Below are 19,155 nucleotides of genomic sequence, written 5' to 3' on the forward strand. Positions count from 1 at the left end.
CTATACACCATCCTGATAGTTTGTGTTCTAGGAAAAGGAGAACCAGCCCATTCACCTGTGGTTGGGTGGAGGCTCCGACAGGAGAGGCAGTGGGGGAGGGGCAGGGTCCGTCTTGCAGGGAGAAGTGTGCAATGAAGACGATGAGTTTGGCGAACGCGCCCCGGACCTCGGCGCTGGGGCACTCCAGCAGGTACTCGGAAAAGCGGTTGGCGTAGGCAAACAGGAAGTTGTGTGCAAACCAGTAGCGTACATTCTTACTGTGTCTCAGCAGGACGCAAAGCGCATCATACCTGGGGATGGAGAGAGCGATACACATGTGGTTAGAGAAAGGGGAGAGGAGAGGGGGATGCGTCAATGGATGGAGGAAGCAGGGATAGTTTCAGAAGGGGAGAGAATGATGCAAGGGAGAGTGGAGATAAAGAGCGAGGAGGAGAAAGGGGAGACTGATGAGACAGGGATAGAAAGGAATAAGAAAACAAAGAATAACAAAACAAAGATCCTTCACTCAGGTCAACATCTGAACACAGGTCAAAGTTGAAAGGTGAGACAGTACTCACCAGTCACTGGCGGGCCCCCTCACTACTTTCTTGGTGTGGAACCCAGTGCTGAAGAGGAACTTAGCAGCCAGCTGAACACTAATCATAGCCATCTCCTCCGCATCAGGCAGTAGATGGTCCTGTCCTGATTCAACCAAACAACATAAACATCGCTTCAGACTTCAGTCACAAATTAACATTCAATGAAAAAAGGAAAGAAAATTCATGTTTCTTCTCTAAATGCAAATTAGTGAAGGATTAAGTTGGTATTGAGTAATATTCCACAAGAGACTATTTCTGAGCTTCTCAGAGCGAGATATTTAAATTTCAAAGTTAATGTGTGAGTCAGTTACTGGAGCCGAATCCGAGAATCTCATCACTGTTCAAATAGAGCCGTATGACCCAATTTGCTGCTTACTCCTAAATGAGAGGCTGAAATTGGGGACATTGACGACAACAGTTGTCCATTTGCACACAAGACACTAAAAAGAAACAAACACATCCTAACAAACCTCCCCCTCCTCCACCCACATACATACTTGATGAGCTGAAGCATTTCATCCCAACCAAGTGCTTTACACTGATGGCTAACCCTGCAGTAGTCAGTTCATTTCCCTGTGCCTGTCGTGCAACAGACAGACAGACAGCAGTACACTGCGGCCTGGCTGGCTGCATTAATAATGCAGAAGGCAGAGGAAACTGCAGCAGTTTACAGTCAGCCAATGTTACGTTCAGCTCTGCCATCCTACACTCTCCCTCTCCATACAACTCTCTAAGGGGGTGGTGAAGTTGTATACATCTCCAATACAGTGTTACCAGTCGTAAGATTAAAACGAGGGGGTCTTTCTCATCTTTTTAAATATTGAAAGGAATGAAAGTATATGCTATTAAAGCAAAAGTCATGTCGCTATTACAGTGATAAAAAGCCTTGTTATGGTACTAAGGTGAGAGGTTGGGCCATTCACAGTGCACAAATGAAAAAGGCAAATCACAGTAATAGCAATCTCACTTCTTGGGTTGTACACATTAGCAGGGGAAATAACAGGGGAGAACAAAGGAGACAAACAAAACCTCAGAGTAGCATCAACACCCGCCCCGAGAAGAGCTCTAAAACTCAAAAGGAGGTATTCTGAAGCCTGTGTGTGTGTATGTGTGTGTTCCACTTACCTGGCGGAGGGTTTAAATAGACACTGTTACAGGTCAGAAGTTTCTTAACAAACTGGAAATACTCCAGGCTGTACTGCATACGATTGTGCATGAACTGCACGTTCTGCTTGCGCACACTGCACTCGATAACACCGGGCATCTTGACCTGGTGCGGCGGCTTGTTGTTGGACGAGGACGAGATGGTCAGCTCCTGAATGTATTTGACCAGCTCGCTGTCCTTGTCCAGTGAGTCCATCCGCTCGTAGAAGAGGATGTAGGCGTTCCACCAGCGCTTCTGACGCCGGTACGACATCCTCTTCATCATGTGGTCAAACACCTCGCCCATGTACTCCCCTCCGAAGCACTGGTTCTTCATCTCCTCCTCGTCGTCCATCTTGCACTCCGTCACGTCGCCGTCGTCAAACTTGTACCAGCGGTTCCGCTCGCCGTCTGCCCCACCCACATTCCTCTGTGTGATGTAGGAGTAGTAGTGTCCGCCGCTGGCCTGGCCTGAGTGGACCAGCACCCCAACCAGGCGGTACTTGGAGCTGCCTGGGGGCTCTGGTTCAGAGGGCTCGTTCTGTTGGATCACCTGAGGGCAGGACACAATAATTGATGTTGAAGTGAACCACGTAATTGGTTCGTTTAAAGGGACAGTTCACTCCAAAGTGAGGTATGAAGACATCTGATACAGATTTTTTGGAGTGAATTGTCCCTTTAAATGTGATCCCATCTGAATTAATTTACATAAAATATTTCTAACATTTCAGATAGTTGAAATGAGAACAACAACTACAACATTATGAAATCATTAAAATCATTAAAATAGACATTTACTCCATATTTCTACACACAACGTAATAATCTGGGTCATCTTCATGCCATCCCTAACCTGGTTCTCTGGGTTGACGTCGTCCCCCTCCAGCTTGGCCACCCCGGCTACTGTGTAGGGCTCCATGTCCAGCTCCCTGGGGAACTCAAAGTAGTCGTTGAACTTGATGGCACACTCCCTCTCCCAGTCGTAGTCAAACCTCTTCAGCTGGATGGCTAGCACTGGGGGAAGCTTCTTGATCAGCAGCCGCTTCACTGTGTCCACCTGGAGGGTGGGGGTGGAGACGACCAACACGTTACTGCTACTAGCCTTCTGGTCAGGGGGCCTAAGCTAACCCTCCTCCCGGAGACCTACTGGGCAAGCAGGCTTTCGCTACAACCCTGGAAAGCCTATAGGAATGTAGCTAGTTAGGAAAAAGGGCTATTGGTCCATTTCAATTGTAAGATCTGATAAGAAAACCGTTATTCTCACCTTCTTGTTGCACTTCTCACAGTGGTATGCGTTAGCACCCTCCAGCAGGTCTCCTTTGACGTACTGCTCCATAGAGTCCAACAGGTTCTGGTGGTTCCTGATGTCTACATTCAGAGTGGTGAACGACTCCTCACACTCATACCTGTAGCACACACAATATCCACATTCATTTCAACCAACACTGTATAGTCTCATAAACCCGACTCTAGGCAACAGCAGTGACTAGGGTCTGGTTCCACAAGCTGGGTTTCCATCCAATTGGTGACGGATTTTCATGCAAATATTCACTTGGTGAAGGCCATAGGACTGAAAATGAAAGACTTCAACAATGTCTCTGTCACTAACAAATATTGTCATGGGGGTAACGCCATAATGCAATTGAAAAATGCAAGGCACACTGGGAAATTACTGAAGGCGTGGTTTGTGGGGGCGTTAAATGTAAGTATACCTTAATCATAACCTCTGATCTCCATCTTGCTAGCTACCACTTTGTATTTTATTGAAGCAGATAAGGTTGTGACGTAGGTAGAGACAAAGACATGCTATGCTAGAACATGTCAAAACACTAAAGCAGCCTCATATAACCACTACAAACAAATATCTCTCTCTGTAGAAATGGACATGTTCAAATCAATTACCCTGAGATGCGTGAACAATAATCATTGGTCCATTTTGCCCCTAGATCAGATCTCAAGTCAGTTTCACATTCTCCCCCATAATGGTTGAGGTTGTGAATTGCCAAGATATTACTGATCTTAGATCTGTTCCTATGGCGGTGTGTGAGTTACCTATGTGGGCACCCCTGGCAGATCTTCTGGTCAGCAAAGGATCCCCCCAGCACCTTACTGAGCATGGCTGGGTGACCCAGGGCTTTCAGAGCCTCGTCCAGACTGTCCACTAGAGAGTTGAAGAACTCCAGGGCATCATGCTGCTCTCGCAGGTTCACCGGCTCACCCCATAACCTATAGGAGGGGATGATGAGGTTAGAAGGGATGAAAGGTGAAGTAGCACTTCTGGGACTATAGCACTGGTTCCATTGTACAAGGCAATCTAAATTGAGAGTAGTTCAAGTATTGCAAAGTATTTGAAGGGAATCAACAACAACAAAAATATTCTACTTCATATTCACAATCTACACAGCACCACCCCAACATCAAAATGTGTAAATGGTGTGTTTCTATTTTCTGTAGTAAAAAAGAGAGGAAGGTAAGTGTTTAATGAAACGCCTCTTCATAATTGGTTAAAAATCACACGATGCACACCGATGTCATTCAATTATATATTTTTTTTTTACATCAACCACCCCCTCTTTGGAGGACACATAGTTTGACAACTTTTTTGCTACATATACATAAATTCTACATACAGTATCACAATTTACATATATATTTTACATACATTGTACTTTTATATACAGCAATCACATAACAATAACACATGACTGAACATGAGCTCTTCAATCCCACCCCTCAGCCCATCCCAAATATCACCATAGACCACACCCATTTGGTTTCCATGTATTATGTATTTTTCAATTGTGTTGTGATATTTTACATAAATGTTTAACCTTTCTAATGGTATACCACAGATTTTGAGCTAAAGATGAAAACCTTTCCTACAAGTTTATATTATTGACTGACTATAGCTTTTCAAATCGCCCAATGCTGCTATTTTTAAGGTACATTTTAAGTGAATTTTGTGTTGTTTTTTTTTAACCATTCCTGAAACTGTGACCAAACTACATAGGGGCCATACCAGAACAAATGATCTCGTGATTCTCTCTTCGCAGCAAAATCGACAGAGCTTAGATTGCTGTACGCCCCACACAGTGCATTCGGAAAGTCATCAGAGCCCTTGACTTTTTCCACATTTTGTTAGGTACAGCCTTACTTAAAATTGACTAAATTAAGTGTTTCCTCACCACAATACCCCATAATGGCAAAGCAAAAACAGGCTTTTAGACATTGCTCATTTTTTTGAAACAAAAACAGAACTATTCAGACCCTTTGCTGTGAGACTCAAAATTGAGCTCAGCTGCATCCTGTTTCCACTGATCATCCTTGAAATGTTTCTACAACTTGAATGGCGTTCAACCTGTGGTAAATTCAATTGATCGAATATGATTTGGAAAGGCACACACCTATCTATATAAGGTCCCACCGTTGACAGTACATGTCAGAGCAAAAACCAAGTCATGAGGTCGAAGGAATTGTCCGTAGAGTTCTAGAGTTCCGAGACTGGATCTTGTCGAGTCACAGATCTGGGGAAGGGTACCAAAACATTTCTGCAGCATTGAAGGTCCCCATGAACACAGTGGCCTCCATCATTCTTAAATGGAAGAAGTTTGGAACCACCAAGACTCTTCCTAGAGCTGGCCGCCAGGCCAAACTGAGCAATCGAGGGAGAAGGGCCTTGGTCAGGGAAGTGACCAAGAACCCGATGGTCACTCTGACAGAGCTCCAGAGTTCCTCTGTGGTGATGGGAGAACCTTCCAGAAGGACAACCATCTCTGCAGCACTCCACCAATCAGGCCTTTATGGTAGAGTGGCCAGACAGAAGCCACTCCTCAGTAAAAGGCACGACAGCCTGCTTGGAGTTTGCCAAAAGGCAAAACAAGATTGTCTGGTCTGATGAAACCAAAATTGATCTCTTTGGCCTGAATGCCAAGTGTAACGTCTGGACGAAACCTGGCACCATCCCTACGGTGAGACATGGTGGTGGCAGCATCATGCTGTGGGGATGTTTTTCAGTGGCAGGGACTGGGAGACTAGTCAGGATCGAGGGAAAGACAAACGGAACAAAGTACAGAGAGATCCTTGATGAAAACCTGCTCCAGAGCACTCAGGACCTCAGTCTGGGGCGACGGTTCACCTTCCAACAGGACAATGACCCTAAACACACAGCAAAGACAACGCAGGAGTGGCTTTGAGACAAGTCTCCGAATGTCCTTGAGCGGCCTAGCCAGAGCCCGGACTTGAACCCGATCTAACATCTCTGGAGACCTAAAAATAGCTGTGTAGCGACGCCCCACATCCAACCTAACAGAGCTTGAGAGGATCTGCAGAGAATGGGAGAAACTCCCCAAATACAGGTGTGCCAAGCTACAGTAAAGGATCTGAAAACTTATCTAAAAGTGAAAATCCTAAAAACCTGTTTTGCTTAATCATTATGGGGTATTGTGTGTAGATTGATGAGGGAAAAAAACGACTTAATCAATTTTAGAATAAGGCTGTAACGTAACAAAATGCGGAAAAAGTGAAAGGGTCTGAATAATTTCCGAATGCACTGTATAGTGTACGTTTGTTTATTTTTGACCATTTTGATTGGAAAAAAAAAATCACAGTAAGGCACTTAATTGTTACCCAGAATTATTTGATATTGAGATAAACACAGCTGCATTGGGCCTTTAAAATACTGGTATGTTGGACCCATCTGGTTTTTCCAGGTAATCATTCTCTTCCCTCCACTGACCTGAACTGTTTCCAGAAGCCTCTCGGTATGTAGTACTGCAGTCTGGAGGAGGCCAGGTGGCCAAAGATGACCTGCAGGTGGCGCAGCACCCCGATGTTGTACTCCTTCCTGTCCTCTGACTTACTGAGCGATGGCTTGTCATCAAACTGGTGGTGGTAGTTGAACACCTCATCTCGCGGGTCCACATTACTCTGTAGGGGCAGATGGACACACAGGGTTAAACTGGGTCCTGGACATTAGGACACACAATGGAACACGTTTTAAACCACACACTCTGTTACCCAACACCCCACATCTTCAGTGCCATAAAAGTGTCTCAGCTAAGGAGCTAATATCAACTGCAGCTATCAATGGAACTACAGCTCAGCCTTCAACACCATAATACCCTCCAAGCTCATCATTAAGCTCTGGGCCTGAAACCCGCCCTGTGCAACTGGGTCCTGGACTTCCTGATGGGCCGTCCCCAGGTGGTGAAGGTAGGAAACAACACCTCCACTTCGTTGATCCTCAACACTGGGGCCCCACAAGGGTACGTGCTTAGCCCCCTCCTCTACTCCCTGTTCACCCATGACTGCGTGGCCACGCACACCTCAAACTCAATCATCAAGTTTGCAGACAACACAACAGTAGTAGACCTGATTACAAACAACAATGAGTCAGCTTACAGGGAGGTGGTGAGGGCCCTGGCGGAGTGGTGCCAGGAAAATAATCTCTCCCTCAACATCAACAAAAAGGAGCTGATCGTGGACTTCAGGAAACAGCAGAGGGAGCACCCCCCTATCCACATCGACGAGACAGCAGTGGAGAAGGTGGAAAGTTTTAAGTTCCTCGGCGTACACATCACTGACAATCTGAAATGGTCCACCCACACTGACTGTGGTGAAGAAGGCGCGACAGCGCCTCGTCAACCTCAGGAGCCTGAAGAAATTCGGCTTGGCCGCTATGACCCTCACAAACTTTTACAGATGCATTATTGAGAGCATCCTGTCGGCCTGTATCACCGCCTAGTACGGCAACTGCACCGCCGGCAACCGCAGGGCTCTCCAAAGGGTGGTGCTGTCTGCCAAACGCATCATCGGGAGCTCACTGCCTGCGCTACAGGACACCGACAGCACCCAATGTCACAGGAAGTCCAAAAAGATCAACCACCAACACCACGACCTGTTCACCCCACTATCATCCAGAAGGCGCAGTCAGTACAGGTGCATCAACGCCGGGACAAAGAGACTGAAAAACAGCTTCTATCTCAAGGCCATCAGACTTAAATAGTTATCAATAGCCAGCCTCCACCCAGTACCCTGCTCTGAAGTCACTGTCACTAGACTTTTTTTTTGGACTTCCTGACTGATGTCTTGAGATGTTGCTTCAATATATCCACATAATTTTCTATCCTCATGATGCCATCTATTTTGTGAAGTGCACCAGTCCCTCCTGCAGCAAAGCACCCCCACAACATGCTGCTGCCACCCACGTGCTTCACGGTTGGGATGGTGTTCTTCGGCTTGCAAGCCTCCCCCTTTTTCCTCCAAACATAACGATGGTCATTATGGCCAAACAGTTCTATTTTTGTTTCATCAGACCAGAGGACATTTCTCCAAAAAGTAAGATCTTTGTCCCCATGTGCAGTTGCAAACCATAGTCTGGCTTTCTTATGGCGGCTTTGGAGCAGTGGCTTCTTCCTTGCTGAGCGGCCTTTCAGGTTATGTCGATATAGGACTCGTTTTACTGTGGATATAGATACTTTTGTACCTGTTTTATCAAGCATCTTCACAAGGTCCTTTGCTGTTGTTCTGGGCTTGATTTGCACTTTTCGCACCAAAGTACATTCACCTCTAGGAGACAGAACGTATCTCCTTCCTGAGCGGTATGATGGCTGCATGGTCCCATGGTGTTTATACTTGCGTACTATAGTTTGTACAGATGAACGTGGTCCCTTCAGGTGTTTGGAAATTGCTCCCAAGGATGAACCAGACTTGTGGAGGTCTACAATTGTTTTTCTGAGGTCTTGGCTGATTTCTTTTGATGTTCCCATGATGTCAAGCAAAGAAGCACTGAGTTTGAAGGTAGGCCTTGAAATACATCCACAGGTACACCTCCAATTGACTCAAATGATGTCAATTAGCCTATCAGAAGCTTCTAAAGCCATGACATCATTTTCTGGAATTTTCCAAGCTGTTTAAAGGCACAGTCAACTCAGTGTATGTAAACTTCTGACCCACTGGAATTGTGATACAGTGAATTATAAGTGAAATAATCTGTCTGTAAACAATTGTTGGAAACATTACTTGTGTCGTGCACAAAGTAGATGTCCTAACCGACTTGCCCAAACTATAGTTTGTTAACAAGAAATTTGTGGAGTGGTTAAAAAATGTGTTTTAATGACTCCAACCTAAGTGTATGCAAACTTCCGACTTCAACTGTGTGTGTGTGTACACACACACACACACACACACACACACACACACACACACACACACACACACACACACACACACACACACACACACACACACACACACACACACACACACACACACACGTGGAAGGACCACCAGAGGGCAGGCTGCTCATATGGACAGTAGCCCAGTCCGGCATGTGTGTCAAGGTGATCAGAGGTAATTAAGCACAGCTGACGGTACTAATGAGATATTATCTTTCCCCTACAAGAGAAGAGGGAACCGCCAGAGAGGGGAGAAAGAAAAGAGTGTTTGCTTCTACAGAGGAGAGGACGTACATTTCGGGAAAGGAGAAGGGGACACACCATCTCTTGGGAATGGTCACCACGGATCCGGACGACCACCCGAAGGGAGATCTCCAAGGAAGGATTGTGAAGGCGGTGACACACCCGTGATTTATGTTATAGTTTAAAGATACTCACCTTGTGTTCCTTGTTCTTGTGAAGGCGATGATTTATGTTTTCCTTGGGATACCATCCTTGATTGTGTTGGAGTGTTTGAGAAGGAAAAATTACCTGCTCCTGACTCGTTTATTCCACCTTTCCGCTTTAGAGCAAAGTAGCCGTGTCCTGTGTCCATGGAGACACCCACTATTACCCCACTGTGAGTCTGTCCATTATCACCCCGAAAGGAAGGTGTACAGTCAGGGCGGGGAAAGTACCCCAGCTGAAGGTGCCAGTATTGATCGGGAGAGACTGTCCCCTATATAGGAAGCTTCGGCAGATGACGTTACGCATCGGACAAAGGGGATTAGGTCTCTCAGTCACACGCCAAGAGCCGGGCCACCGGAGGGGGGCAGGAAAGCAGAGGAATAAAAAGACCAAGTCCAAGCCCGAGGTAGTAGCCCTACAAGGAAACGTAGCCTCGGCCTCTGGTGCAGAGGAAGAAATACAGACCCAACACCTCAGACAGCTATTCCAGGAATTGGGTCGTGCAATGAAGGGGTGATAAACAGGAATTACTAATGGTGCCTAGACCATACAGAGATACTGCCCTACAGCTATCCCATTCCCACGTCCTAGGAGGACACCTGGCACGGGACAAAACAATTGACAGAATCATGCAGAGGTTCTATTGGGCCCGTGTTACCCGAGATGTGGCCAGGTATTGTAAGACGTGTGATCAATGTCAGCGTACGGCCCCAACTGCGTAATCCTTTGATTCCTCTCCCCATTATAGAGACTCCCTTCGAATGCATAGCTATGGATCTCATGGGACCCCTCCTGAAATCCGCCAGAGGACACGAGTACATCCTGGTTGTCGTAGATTACGCTACCAAGTTCCCAGAGGCCATACCCCTTCGCAACATGTCATCAAAGGGAATCGCCAAGGAATTGTTCATGCTGTTCTCCCGGGTGGGCCTTCCCAAGATGATCCAAACCGACCAGGGGACCCGTTTATATCCCGGTTGATGAAGGACTTGTCGGTTATACCAAGTGTAACAGATACGCACCAGCATATTCCACCCGCAGACAGACGGTTTGTGCGAACGCCTGAACAAAATGATTAACAGCATGTTGAGAAGAGTGGTGTCCAGAGACAGGAAAAACTGGGACATGCTTCTGCCCAACTTAATGTTTGCCCTGCGAGAAGTACCCCAGGCGTCCACTAGGTTCTCCCCCTTCGAATTGCTCTATGGCAGGCCATGTCGAGGGATCCTCGACTTAGCCAAGGAGACCTGAGAGGATCTAACCATGCCCGTTCCGGTCGACGATAGAACATGTTACCCTGATGAGGGACTGCCTGTCGGCAGTCTGACCCATAATAAAGTAGCATTTGAATAAGGCGCAACGAACTCAAATCGTAGGCCGGGCCTACGATAAGTCAGCGACACCCAGGGAGTTCACCGTGGGAGAGAAAGTGATGGTACTCGTGCCCACGGCCAAACACAGCTTGCTGGCGCAGTGGAGGGGCCCTACGAGGTAACGGAAAGGGTATCACTGGTCAATTACCTCATCAAGCAACCGGACAGGAGGAAGAAGGTCCAACTCGATCATATCAACCTGCTTAACCTGTTGGGTCTAGGGGGCAGCATTTGCACGTCTGGATAAAAAAAATGTACCCGATTTAATCTGGTTACTAATCCTACCCAGTAACTAGAATATGCATATACTTATTATATATGGATAGAAAACACTCTAAAGTTTCCAAAACTGTTTGAATGGTGTCTGTGAGTATAACAGAACTCATTTGGCAGGCAAAACCCTGAGACATTTTCTGACAGGAAGTGGATACCTGATGTGTTGTATTGACTTTAAACCTATCCCATTGAAAAACACAGGGGTTTAGGAATATTTTGGCACTTCCTATTGCTTCCACTAGATGTCACCAGCCTTTACAAAGTGTTTTGAGTCTTCTGGAGGGAGATCTGACCGAACAAGAGCCATGGAACGGTGATGTCCCATTAGACACCTGGCGCGCTACTTCATGTTGGGTACCCTCGTTCCAATACGTTATAAAAGGCTATGCATTCGTCCACCTTGAATATTATTCATGTTCTGGTTAAAAAAGGCCCTAATGATTTATGCTATACAACGTTTGACATGTTTGAACGAACGGAAATATATTTTTTCCCCTCGTTCATGACGAGAAGTCCGGCTGGCTTACATCATGTGCTAACGAGACGGAGATTTTTGGACATAAATGATGAGCTTTTTTGAACAAAACTACATTCGTTATGGACCTGTGATACCTGGAAGTGACATCTGATGAAGAGAATCAAAGGTAATGGATTATTTACATAGTATTTTCGATTTTAGATCTCCCCAACATGACGTCTAGTCTGTATCGCAACGCGTATTTTTCTGGGCACAGTGCTCAGATTATTGCAAAGTGTGATTTCCAAGTAAGGTTATTTTTAAATCTGGCAAGTTGATTGCGTTCAAAAGATGTAAATCTATAATTCTTTAAATGACAATATAATATTTTACCAATGTTTTCTAATTTTAATTATTTAATTTGTGACGCTGACTTGACTGCCGGTTATTGGAGGGAAACGATTTCCTCAACATCAATGCCATAGTAAAACGCTGTTTTTGTATATAAATATGAACTTGATAGAACTAAAAATGCATGCATTGTCTAACATAATGTCCTAGGAGTGTCATCTGATGGAGATTGTAAAAGGTTAGTGTATCATTTTAGCTGGTTTTATGGTTTTGGTGACCCTGTCTTTGACTTGACAAAACATTACACACAACTCTTGTAAATGTACTGTCCTAACATACTCTAAATTTATGCTTTCGCCGTAAAACCTTTTTGAAATCGTAAAACGTGGTTAGATTAAGGAGATGTTTATCTTTCAAATGGTGTAACATAGTTGTATTTTTGAAAAATTTGAATTTTGACATTTATTTGGATTCAAATTTGCCGCTCTTGAAATGCACCTGCTGTTGATGGAGTGCACCACAGGTGGCACGCTAGCGTCCCACCTAGCCCCAAGAGGTTAAGAAGTACCATGGGAGAGAGGAGGGTGTGGCTTTGATGGCCGTGGAGGACAAGGAAAAAAGAGGAGGCCCTGCTACAGGTGCGCCGTGGCCGAACTCTCCTGCCAGAGCAGCTGATTATGCAATTCGGCAGGGTATTCTCGCCCTTAACCTGTTAGGGCTAGGGGGCAGTATTGACACGGCTGGATAAAAAACGGACCCGATTTAATCTGGTTACTACTCCTGCCCAGTAACTAGAATATGCATTTAATTATTGGCTTTGGATAGAAAACACCCTAAAGTTTCTAAAACTGTTTGAATGGTGTCTGTGAGTATAACAGAACTCCTATGGCAGGCCAAAACCTGAGAAGATTTCAAGCAGGAAGTGGCCTGTCTGAGAAGTAGTGTTTCATCTTGGCTCTTTTTATTGAAGACTCAGGATCTGTGCAATAACGTGACACTTCCTACGTCTTCCATAGGGTCTCAGAGCCCGGGAAAAAGTTGAACGATATCGAGGCAGGCTCTGGCTGAAACACTTTATCGCTTTTAGCAAGTGGCCACTCAGAGTACTATGGGCTTAGGCGCGTGCCCGCTTCGACCGAATGCTTTCTTTTCCTTTGTCTGTTTATCTAAACGCAGATTCCCGGTCGGAATATTATCGCTTTTTTATGAGAAAAATGGCATAAAAATTGATTTTAAACAGCGGTTGACATGCTTCGAAGTACGGTAATGGAATATTTAGAATTCTTTTGTCACGAATTGCGCCATGCTCGTCACCCTTATTTAGCCTTTAGGATAGTGTCTAGAACGCACGAACAAAACGCCGCTGTTTGGATATAACGATGGATTATTTTGGACCAAACCAACATTTGTTATTGAAGTAGAAGTCCTGGGAGTGCATTCTGACGAAGACAACAAAGGTAATAACATTTTTCTTATAGTAAATCTGACTTTGATGAGTGCTAAACCTGCTGGGTGTCTAAATAGCTAGCCCTGTGATGCCGGGCTATCTACTGAGAATATTGCAAAATGTGCTTTCACCGAAAAGCTATTTTAAAATCGGACATATCGAGTGCATAGAGGAGTTCTGGATCTATAATTCTTTAAATAATTGTTATGCTTTTTGTGAACGTTTATCGTGAGTAATTTAGTAAATTCACCGGCAGTGTTCGGTGGGAATGCTAGTCACATGCTAGTCACATGCTAATGTAAAAAGCTGGTTTTTGATATAAATATGAACTTGATTGAACAAAACATGCATGTATTGTATAACATAATGTCCTAGGGTTGTCATCTGATGAAGATCATCAAAGGTTAGTGCTACATTTAGCTGTGGTTTGGGTTTATGTGACATTATATGCTAGCTTGAAAAATGGGTGTCTGATTATTTCTGGCTGGGTACTCTGCTGACATAATCTAATGTTTTGCTTTCGTTGTAAAGCCTTTTTGAAATCGGACAGTGTGGTTAGATTAACGAGAGTCTTATCTTTAAAATGGTGTAAAATAGTCATATTTTTTAAAAATCCTGAAGTAATATCATATCTAAGGTATTTGAATAACGCGCCACAGGATTCAACTGGCTGTTGAGTAGGTGGGACGCAAGCGTCCCACCTAGCCCATAGAGGTTAACAGGACAAACAGATGTTCTGTGTCATCATATCCACACTGAACCCGGCAAGAAGGTGCATATCTGGCCTTACGGGATTCCTGAGGCCCGCAGAGTCATAGCAAAGAACGAGGTAAGGGAGATGCTAAGGATGAGGGTGATCGAGCCATCTACGTGTGAGTGGTCCAGTCCCATAGTCATGGTCCCCAAACCGGACGGCAGTATGAGGCTCTGCAACAACTTTAGGGGTGTAAACGCCATCTCTACATTCGACGCGTATCCCATGCCCCGCGTGGATGAACTCTTGGAGCGCTTAGGAAAGGCCAAGTTCATCACCACCCTGGATTTGACGAAGGGATATTGGCAAGTGCCAGTGGCTCAGGAGGACCGCCCAAAGACTGCCTTCGCCACACCGGAGGGGCTTTTTCATTATGTGAGGATGCCCTTCTTACTGAATGGGGCTGCGGCAACTTTTCAACTCCTCATGGATGCCATTCTACGGCCACATCAAGAGTACACGGCGGCGTACAGAGACGATGTGGTCATCCACAGCGAGGACTGGGATAGCCACCTCCTGCGACTACGGTCAGTGCTCGTGAGTCTGGAGGCTACAGGGCTGACGGCCAATTCCAAAAAATGCTGCCTGGGTCTGTCCGAGGCGGAATACACCGTGGGGAACGGAAAAATACGTCCACAGGCACAAAAGACCAGGGCCATTCGGAACTGGCCGCGGCCCCAGACGAAGCGGGACGTTCGAGCCTTCTTGGTGATAACGGGATATTATCGTCGTTTCATCCCTGGGTATTGCCAACCTCACCAAGAAAAACCTGGAAAACCGTGTAGCGTGGAAGTACGAGACGTTAGACACCTTCCAGTTGCTAAAAGAGAGCCTGTCCTCTGATCCCGTCCTGCATGCTCCTGACTTCTCCCAAGAGTTCATTGCGCAGGTAGAAGCCTCAGATAAGGGGCTAGGAGCCGTCCTAGCTCAGGGTGAAGGCAAAGCAGAGAGGCCTATTCTCTTTATAAGTAGGAAGCTCAGTGATCGGGAAGAGATATGGCTAGGGCCTCTTTCTCTATGGTAGTATTAAGTGGGCCCTTGATTATCTCCGGTACTACCTACTCGGGCGTAGGTTTGCCCTCATTACTGACCATGCTCCCCTCACGTTGATGGCCGGTAAGAGAAACAATAACAGAATAGCCAGATGGTTTCTTGCTTTACAATGGTTCTCTTTCCATGGATCAAGGAACGGGAATGCGGATGTGCTGTCCCGACGCGCTCAGTCCGGTCCTGAGGGGGGAGGTATGTGGAAGGACCACCAGAGGGCAGGCTGCTCCCACAGACAGTAGCCCAGGGTGGCATGGCAGTCAAGGTGATCAGAGGCAATTAAGCACAGCTGAAGGTACTAATGAAATATTCTCTTTCCGCTACAAGAGAGAGGAGGGAACCGGCAGAGAGGGGTGAAAGAAAAGACTGTTCGCTTCTACAGAGGAGAGGTCGTACCTTTCCGAAGGGAGAAGAAAGGGACACACCATCTCATGGGAATGGTCACCACGGATCCGGACGACCACCCGAAGGGAGCTCTCCAAGGAAGGATTGTGAAGGCGGTGACGCACCCGTGATTGATATAGTTTAAAGATACTCACCTTGTGTTCCTTGTTCTTGTGAAGAAGAAGATTTTTGTTTTCCTTGGGATATCATCCTTGATTGTGTTGGAGTGTTTGAAAAGGAAAAATGACCTCAATAGAGAACTTTGTTCAATTAAGAAAACCTGCTCCTGAATCGTTTATTCCACCTTTCCGCTTTAGAGCAACCTCCAAGTACTTGATCAGCTCACATATATTTCTTAATTTCATTATTTTACTTTGAGATGTGTATATTGTTGTGAATTGTTAGATACTCCTGCACTGTTGGCGCTAGGAACATATTTCACTACACCCACAATAACATCTGACAAATATGTGTGTGACCAATTAAATCTGATTTTAACAAAACATGGATTAACCAGCAAACGCAACATCACCATATGACTAAACCCTAGTATTTGCTTTCAGAAAATTCTAAATTCCATGGCCTCCAGAGTGGTGCAGCAGTCTAAGGCACTGCATCGCAGTGCTAGAGGCATCACTAAAAACCCGGTTCGATCCCGGGATGTGTCGCAGCCGGCCACGACCGAGACACCCATGAGGTGGTTCACAATTGCCCCAGAGCCGTTCGGGTTAGGGGAGGGTTTGGCCGGCTGGGATGTCCTTGTCCCATCGTGCTCTAGCGACTCCTTGTGGCGGGCCGGGCGCATGCACGCTGACTTCGGTCGCCAGCTGTACGGTGTTTCCTCCGACACATTGGTGCGGCTGGCTTCCAGGTTAAGCGAGCAGTGTGTCATAAAGCAGTGCAGCTTGTCGGGGTTGTTTCAGAGGACGCATGGCTCTCAACCTTCGCCTCTCCCGTGTCCGTAACGGGAGCTGCAGCAACGGGACAAGACTAACTACCAACTGGATATCATGAAATAATATCATTCTAAATTAGTTTCTCGATACTGCTCTCTACTGCATTACCTCGTTCTCCTGCTTCTCATCACCGGACATGTCATCGTCCACATCGGTGCCGGTGCCCTCGATGGCCAGAATGCCATTGCGTATGGGCGGGATCATGTAGAGCTGCTGGATGACTGAGTTCATGTAGCAGGTGGCCCCGGCGTTCTTCAGTCCCACAAAGCCTTTAGTGGGCCTCGGTCCCACCGGGGGGAGATACTCCCACTCTGTCAGAGCCTCACAACCTGGGATATGAGGGGGATATCAATTGGCCATACACAATAACACAGGTGCGTAGGTTCTGTGCCTCAAAACCTAAAGGGAAGTAAACCAGGGAGTGAGTTCTTATCATTTTAGACTGTATCACTAAACGTAAGCATAGAGTTGCAGGGATGTGATTGCCCCAACATAAATTGAGAAGAAAGACTAATGTAATGATGAGATACAGATCAAGAGTAAGTAATAGTATTTCTGGCTTTCTGAGGTACAAACATTGATCAGTGAAAGTTAATGGAGAACACAAATAAATCTGTGTAGTTTTCCTCTTAGAGCTCCTACCTAGGTAGTACATGTCAGTGAGCGTGTCGACCATCTGCTTTAGATTCCGGACACAGCCCACCGCCAGCGCCACCAGCAGCTCGAAGCCTGCGTTGATAGAGGCGGGGCTGCTACAGACAGGGATGGCTTGCTCCGTGGGGAACTCCCCACTCTTCATGTACTGCAGGTACACATTCGATGCTGGGAAAATGAAGTCATCTATCAACTCCTGAACAGAGGGGGAGGGAGAGCGAGAGTTAATACAGGGTAAGAAAGTAACATTTACTGCTTGCGGCACATTTATTACAGCCACATACAGATATGAAGGTCACTGCTAAAATGTAAAATATTTATTACCACATAAGATCATTCTAGAAGCTTCTGGTGGGCCAAATCAAATGTTGTCGAGGGCCAAGTTTGGCCTGCGGGCCCCACTAAGGTCGGTGAATAAGTAAAAAGATTAAATTCAATACAAAATGGACGCCATCCTACCTTGATGAGGTTGGCCCCTCCCTTCTCACAGCCGATGTAGTACTTCTTCTCTGATGTCTGGAAGGCCAGCAGCTCCTTGGTGATCCCGATGTGACCCTCCAGGATGGTTTCCTCTACGCCCGTCTCCCCTGTCCTCTTTACCTCATCCTGGGACACACACACACACACACAGTATTAAAAACCAGGGCCCTATTCATTAAGCACCGAACAGTACACAACAGAAAAGGACTACATGGACTTGTCCAATAACAAGTGCTTGCTTGATTCCCCTCCCCCTCCCGTTGATTAACATCTTGCTACGGTGTGTCCTAATGAATACAACCTAGCTCTGGCTAGGACTGTGGCAGTCACGAAATTTCATCAGCAGGTGATTGTCAAGCAAATAACGGTCGGTCTCACGGTAATTGACCGTGAATTAACATACACATTTTGCATCTCCTGGCTTCCATACATAGCTTACAAGCTACTGATGCAGACATTTGAAACATATACATTTATATGTAAAAGTATATTAAATCCATGTAATAAAGCTTACACCTTCACAATAAATCCATTATATATTTTATAGACAGGTCTAAAGAAACATGATATGAAGAAAATGTAGTCTATTTCAGAAAAACAGAATAGGCTACTCTGAGTTGTCCTTATGTTAGGGCCTGAGCTGGCTTTGCCATATGGCTGTGGGCTACACTAGTTCATTTACCAGACAAGATTTGGTTAGATTACATTATTTTATAGTAAGAAGAATACAATTGAACAAAGCTGAATCAAATAGTAAGGATATTTTCTCCAAAAGATTTGAGGGAGTGCGCACATTTGGCTATTCTGTGTTGAGTGGTTAACAAAGAAATAGGTACTCCAGTATGCTTAATTTAAAGTTAATGTAACTTTAATTGCTCTACAAACGTTGGCCTATATTTAGATTTTTAATACATTGTAAGGCTGCATGATGCGACGCTAATGATGATTTGAAAAAAGTCTCTTGAAAGGCATGAGCTCTGCTTTCGGGTTTTTTGCGCCGGCTGTACACACTTCATCAGTCTCTCATTCACAATTTGACAAACACTTAGTAATGAATTTCCTGGCGGCATCCCCTTTGTTTGGCCGTAATGCACCCTAACAAAATCCATGCCTTTTGTGGCCAGTGACCGTTGTGCCCTTCTCTCTGAGTGCTGCGCACTTCATCACCTAATCTGGTCTTTCTCACAGGCTACAAGTGAAGAAAGACACTTCGGGGACGCAACTGCACGCGTCCTTATCCAATTCAGAGGCGCATATGGAAGATATCAGAAGAACTGTCCACATTTACTTTTCGTCAGCCAACAAGATGAGTTGGCCTAACGAACAGCAAAAACACTAGCCTATGTCAATCTACGATCCCCATAGTACAAAAGTTGAACTATTCTATTCTGTGCAAGAAATAAATATCCCAGTCTGGGACAGTTGTGGGTTGCGATAGATCCCAAATGAATACAACCACTAGCATCAAAAACACTTTTTTACACAGTGAGGCTGACGCAATAGATCAGAACGTTTAGCTTAAAATGTTGATAAACTATTAGGCAATTTTTTCACATTATAAGCACAGCAACGCGCACACTGCAGTAGGCTATAAGTGTGAATGTTCCATTAGCGGGAAAACACCATTATCAAA

At 45.6% G+C, this 19,155-nt stretch overlaps 1 protein-coding gene across 9 annotated transcripts in view; it reads right to left on the reverse strand.

Annotated features, from left to right (window-relative positions):
- LOC106581949 (ubiquitin carboxyl-terminal hydrolase 9X) overlaps window positions 1–19,155 on the reverse strand; it is a 91,225-nt gene that overhangs the window by 18,796 nt on the left and 53,274 nt on the right. For all 9 annotated transcript variants that reach the window (XM_014164515.3, XM_045704551.2, XM_045704550.2 and 6 more), the window contains 10 exons: window positions 17,502–17,648; window positions 17,031–17,238; window positions 16,497–16,717; window positions 6,457–6,647; window positions 3,774–3,947; window positions 2,986–3,127; window positions 2,575–2,778; window positions 1,704–2,274; window positions 558–681; window positions 56–290 (listed from right to left, as the gene is read on the reverse strand). In XM_014164515.3, the coding sequence (XP_014019990.2) occupies window positions 56–290; window positions 558–681; window positions 1,704–2,274; window positions 2,575–2,778; window positions 2,986–3,127; window positions 3,774–3,947; window positions 6,457–6,647; window positions 16,497–16,717; window positions 17,031–17,238; window positions 17,502–17,648 (2,217 nt within the window). The remainder of the gene's footprint in view (window positions 1–55; window positions 291–557; window positions 682–1,703; window positions 2,275–2,574; window positions 2,779–2,985; window positions 3,128–3,773; window positions 3,948–6,456; window positions 6,648–16,496; window positions 16,718–17,030; window positions 17,239–17,501; window positions 17,649–19,155) is intronic.

Source organism: Salmo salar, chromosome 21 (assembly GCF_965601325.2).
Source record: "Salmo salar chromosome 21, fSalSal1, whole genome shotgun sequence".
Taxonomy (NCBI): domain Eukaryota; kingdom Metazoa; phylum Chordata; class Actinopteri; order Salmoniformes; family Salmonidae; genus Salmo; species Salmo salar.